General features: G+C 41.7%; 1 protein-coding gene across 1 annotated transcript in view; it reads right to left on the bottom strand.

Annotated features, from left to right (window-relative positions):
* LOC138971320 (arylsulfatase B-like) overlaps positions 1-5,095 on the bottom strand; it is a 14,011-nt gene continuing 8,916 nt past the window's right edge. Inside the window, exons 8-14 of the mRNA XM_070344041.1 lie at positions 4,923-4,989; positions 3,922-4,019; positions 3,228-3,367; positions 2,674-2,732; positions 2,043-2,172; positions 1,133-1,299; positions 1-274 (exon numbers count right to left, since the gene is read on the bottom strand). Coding sequence (XP_070200142.1) covers positions 102-274; positions 1,133-1,299; positions 2,043-2,172; positions 2,674-2,732; positions 3,228-3,367; positions 3,922-4,019; positions 4,923-4,989 — 834 coding nt within the window. The 3' untranslated portion in view covers positions 1-101. The remainder of the gene's footprint in view (positions 275-1,132; positions 1,300-2,042; positions 2,173-2,673; positions 2,733-3,227; positions 3,368-3,921; positions 4,020-4,922; positions 4,990-5,095) is intronic.

Genomic DNA, 5,095 nt, shown 5'->3' with positions numbered 1-5,095 from the left:
TACAGTTCTAAGTGTATTCTCATATTTATTTATGTATTCATTTATCTCAGGAAATCGAATTTCAATATGATTTATTTCACTGGATCCGTCAAGAAGTCTCTTCAGCACCAGCCGGGCGTCCAGGTGCCGCCATAGTGCTCAGGGTTGGCGGCAGGATCGTTTTCAGGATAGTTAGCAGGTACCATCGTCTGCCGCCATTCAGCTAGCCTCGCTTTCATCTTGGCCAGAACATCCGGGTACTTGTCTTTGACGTCATGGTGCTCTGTTGGATCCTCTGAGGAAATGAAAACAACAGAGGTTATACAGAGAACTTCCACTTCATAGAACAGTTCGTGTCTTGAAAGGGACATTTTAATGCTGACGAAATTTTAAACAAACCATAGAACAAAGAGTAATGCAAGTTCCCCCAATTCAATATACAACAAAACTGTAGAACTAAGATAAACATCAACCACCAAACAAATCCATCGTAACTTCTTTCACGATGTACAAGTCCAAAGGTAAGTTGTCATGCAATAAAATAAAATAGAATAAATTAAAATGTAATAAATAAACTAAAACAAAAACATAGTGTGTGCGTCTGGATGTACGCTTCACGCTCAAGCGCGATCTCCTTTTGTGAAGTATACTATCGTTCATAACGATCTAAAGAGCATGTTACACCACAGACAAAAGTCAGATTGAGTTAGAAGTACGTATATACATTATCACAGTGTCAAAGCTCAGCGCGGCTCAAATGTCAAGGACTTTGTCAAGTTTGGTATTGGAAACCCATCCAAGCCTTTTTCACCACTCGCGATATTTTCAACTACATTTTGGTGCTCCATATCCTGACCTGCGACAAATGAAGCGTGCGCGATCCATACCAAGAAACATAAGCGAGAGAACATAAATATATCAAACTGGAGTGTTTGCCATCCTGGAAATCAACTCGTAAATTAATGTCTGTCGAAGTGGACAAAATTGGTTTGGCGGATGAATTTAAAAACACAAAATACACAAATAAACAATATAACCGTCATATTTTTTTTAAATAATAAAAAACAAAAACTTACTACAGGCGGTTCTTTTTGTTGTGATCATAATCATTATCCTTATCAACAAAACAATTTTAGTTAAATTATTCTCTCACCTTTGATGTTAAAGAGCTGGTAGTCATCAGGTCCTGGGTCTTCTACGGCTGACTCGTCCAACTCCTCCTGCTCCCCATCCACCCCGGGTACAGGATACCACCCGTTATAAGGTATTCCAGCGGGTCCCATTCCAGCTGGCCCCTGCATCAGTTTCCAGTCACCCGATCTGTGGAATATGAGGATCGATCCTTTCTTCTTCTTCTTCTTCTTTGTTCATGGGCTTAGACTCCCACGTTCACTCATGTTTTTAGCACGAGTGGATTTTTACGTGTATGACCGTTTTTACCCCGCCATTCAGGCAGCCATACGCCGATTTCGGGGGAGAGGATCAATCCAATTGTGTTTACATTTTTCTGTCCAACGTGCAGCTTATTATAAATCTAAGGTTTTATCATCATTGGAATATGCACATATTTGTTGTAGGCTTGGGCATCCGGTATCAATAAAGTAATTAATGAACGAATCAATCAAGCAACTGCGCAGTGGTATGGAGAATGTCATTAGCGATCATTCCCTCACTCACTCATTGTCTCCATTTTATCACTCAACGCTTGCTGCCCCGGAAAGCAACATAAAGGTTTTAGGGACGATAAAAAAAAAACCAAACTCAACCCGGTCTCGCTTTCAAAAAGAAAAGTTGCGTTGGAATCCCCAAGCTTATTTGTGTCTTTGTTGTTTAAATCAAGCAATCAATCAATTAATAAACTCAATCAATCAAACAATCAATCATTCAATCAACCCATCCATCCATCTATCCATCCATCCATCTATCCATATATCATCAATCAATCAATTATTCAAACACTGAAACACTCAATCACTCACTCAATCACTCAATCAGCTAATCAACCAATCAATTGATCAATCAATCAATCAATCAGGCAACCAATCATCGTTTATATTCCTCACCGAATAGCTGCATGAAAAGCTGGTTTCTGTCTGTCTTCCATGGCATCCATGTTGTAGACGAACTCGGAGCGAGGGCTGGGAGACCCTGTGATCAATGACTTCCACTGACTGACTCCGTCAATTCCTGGGGCTGTGGGAAATAATGGAATCGTTCAAAGAAAGTGGAACCCCTCTTTAATAGCCAAAACTGTACAGACACGGATACAGACAGACAGACAGACAGACAGACAGACAGACAGACAGACAGACAGACAGACAGACAGACAGACAAGAGACAGACAAGACAGACAGACAGACAGACAGACAGACAGACAGACAGACAGACAGACAGACAGACAGACAGACAGACCGACCGAAAGATAGACATGCAGACAGATAGGCAAACAAATTACAAACATTCCCACACACACACTCTGAACAGACGTGTCCTACTTTTCAACACATGTCTGATACAAGGATTGAACACTTTGTGACCAGTCAGCACTTTGTGTGCTACGTTTGCCACTAGAACTACATACTATGTCACCGGACCAGTGCCAGAGTGAGAACTGCAGTTTGTCACTTTTCTTAAAACATGTAAGTTTCTGTGTGGTGTTTATATCTCTATTCTTTCTCTGCTGCCTATACTCACGTGGACTACCGCCGGCCGCGGTCATCATGGTCGGAAACCAGTCCACTGCGTGCATCATTCTGTTTTTAGACACACAGCCACACACTGGGTAAATGAAACAGCAAATTAATTAATTGGTTTATTTTTTTTTTCATCTCGCTTTATTTTGTTTTAAAACGATTACAGAGAGGAGGGAACATCTGGGCAAAAGTGCTTAACTAAAAAACCCTCAGAAGCCATTGTGTATTTTTGACTGGATTTAAAGCATAACATTTGGCTCAGAAAAACTTTGTTTGGATGGATAAAAAATTTTGTTTAATAGGAACTATCAGCAGATAACTGCTGTACACTCAACTGTTTTCTTCTTCCTTCTCCCCTTATTTCACCCCCACCCCCCTTCTCCCTCTCTTGTTAATACCCATAGATTTAAGACTATTCCGCTTTGGAAAGTCTCATTTCTCAGATTTCCTGTTCATAATGTTTGTAAATGTACACCTACATTTTAAGACCGCCTCCCTGTTCTTAAACACGAAATTTCTGTTTGTTTTCAGACTTGTGTTTGCAAGCTGCCTCACCCTTCGTGCACGGTGCCTTTGTTTTGAAAGAGGTTCTTGCTGTAGACGAAGGCTGTGCCCCGAGTCCCTCCCTCCCACATGGTGGCCTTGGCCCCACGCAATGGCCAGTTGTTACCCGCGTCCCACACCGGACCTCCGTTCTGTTCAGAGAGACATAGACAAGATGAGATGAGTTGAGATGAGATGAGGTGAGATGAGATGGGTTGAGGTGAGGTGAGGTGAGGTGAGATGAGATGGAATGAGATTAGATGAAATGCGATGAGGTGAAGTGAAAAGAAGTGAAATGATATATCACAAGACAAGACAAGACAAGACAAGACAAGACAAGACAAGTCATTTACGACAAGACAAGACAAGCCATTTAAGACAAGAAAAGACGAGACAATTAAGGCACGACAAGACACGACAAGACAAGGCAAGACAAGTCATTTAAGACACGACAAGACACGACAAGACATTTAAGACAAGACAAGACAAGACAAGCCATTTAAGACAAGACAAGACAAGACAAGACATTTAAGACGAGACAAGATAAGATTAGCATGTTCTGACAAAATATGAAGTTAGCCATATGATAAATCTCAACAGTCAAGATGTAAACCAACGCAAACGCATAGACACAAAGTAGCAAAAATAAACACAGACACACTGACAGACAGGTGGACGGACACGCAGTCAAACAGCTAGCCCTTACATCCGTGGTGAAGACGATCAGCATGTTGTCAATCAACCCGGTATCTTCCAGGTGTCCAGTGATATTGGCAATTGCCTCGTCCAGAATGGCCACCATGCCTGTGAACAATGATCGTGGGAATCATTATTGCAAATGGGTTTTACTTACTGTGTGTTTGTTTGTTTGTTTGTTTGTTTGCTTAACGCCCAGCCAACCACGAAGGGCCATATCAGGGCGGTGCTGCTTTGACATTTAACGTGCGCCACACACAAGACAGAAGTCGCAGCACAGGCTTCATGTCTCACCCAGTCACATTATTCTGACACCGGACCAACCAGTCCTAGCACTAACCCCATAATGCCAGACGCCAGGCGGAGCAGCCACTAGATTGCCAATTTTAAAGTCTTAGGTATGTCCCGGCCGGGGTTCGAACCCGGCCACGACCTCCCGCTCAATGGGCGGACGCCTTACCACTAGGCCACCGTGTTGCGGTCTTACTTACTGTTAAATATCTCAAGAACAAAGTGACTGTGGGTGATTTGAACAAAGTTAATCAAATACAGAATTCTGTACTCACAAATACAAGGACAGCACATACAATACTAAATCTAACTTACTAAATACTGAATAGTTCTTAATTTTAAAAGAAACATTGTTACTTAATAATTACTTTGTAAATGGTTTGCATTTTATCTAAAGAAAAACACACCGGACAAATGAGGCGCAAGTTCGTGGTAAACGTTATCATTCCTAAATTCGCACATCAGTTTCTCAACTTGCTCAACTTTGGTATGATATGATGAGTATCACCTCAAAACAATAGAGAACAACACAACATCATGATACTAGCTGACACAACTCGGCATTATCTTCGAAGCTGTCCTGGCGTCAGGTGTGAGAGACGGGAGAGCGCTAGGAGAAGATGACAAGACATACATGTTCTGCTTCAAACGCAGAAGTGTACGAAATGTTACGTTGCAGGACATGTATATAATCATTTCTCGTGAGAAACGATCCTTTACCGCACTTAGTTCTCCTTGTCTCGTTCTTTATGTGTCCGCAGAATAAATTCTCATAGACTGCTGGCACCTGTGAACACAATCAGGATCTCAAATCACTATAGCATGATGGGTATAATCAGATACGTTACCACTGACCTACAAACAGAGAGACGGACAGACAGACAGACAGACAG

This window comes from Littorina saxatilis, linkage group LG7 (assembly GCF_037325665.1).
Source record: "Littorina saxatilis isolate snail1 linkage group LG7, US_GU_Lsax_2.0, whole genome shotgun sequence".
NCBI classification, from domain to species: Eukaryota; Metazoa; Mollusca; class Gastropoda; order Littorinimorpha; family Littorinidae; genus Littorina; species Littorina saxatilis.
Note: the sequence above shows the minus strand (reverse complement) of the source record. Positions and strands in the feature narration are given on the sequence as shown.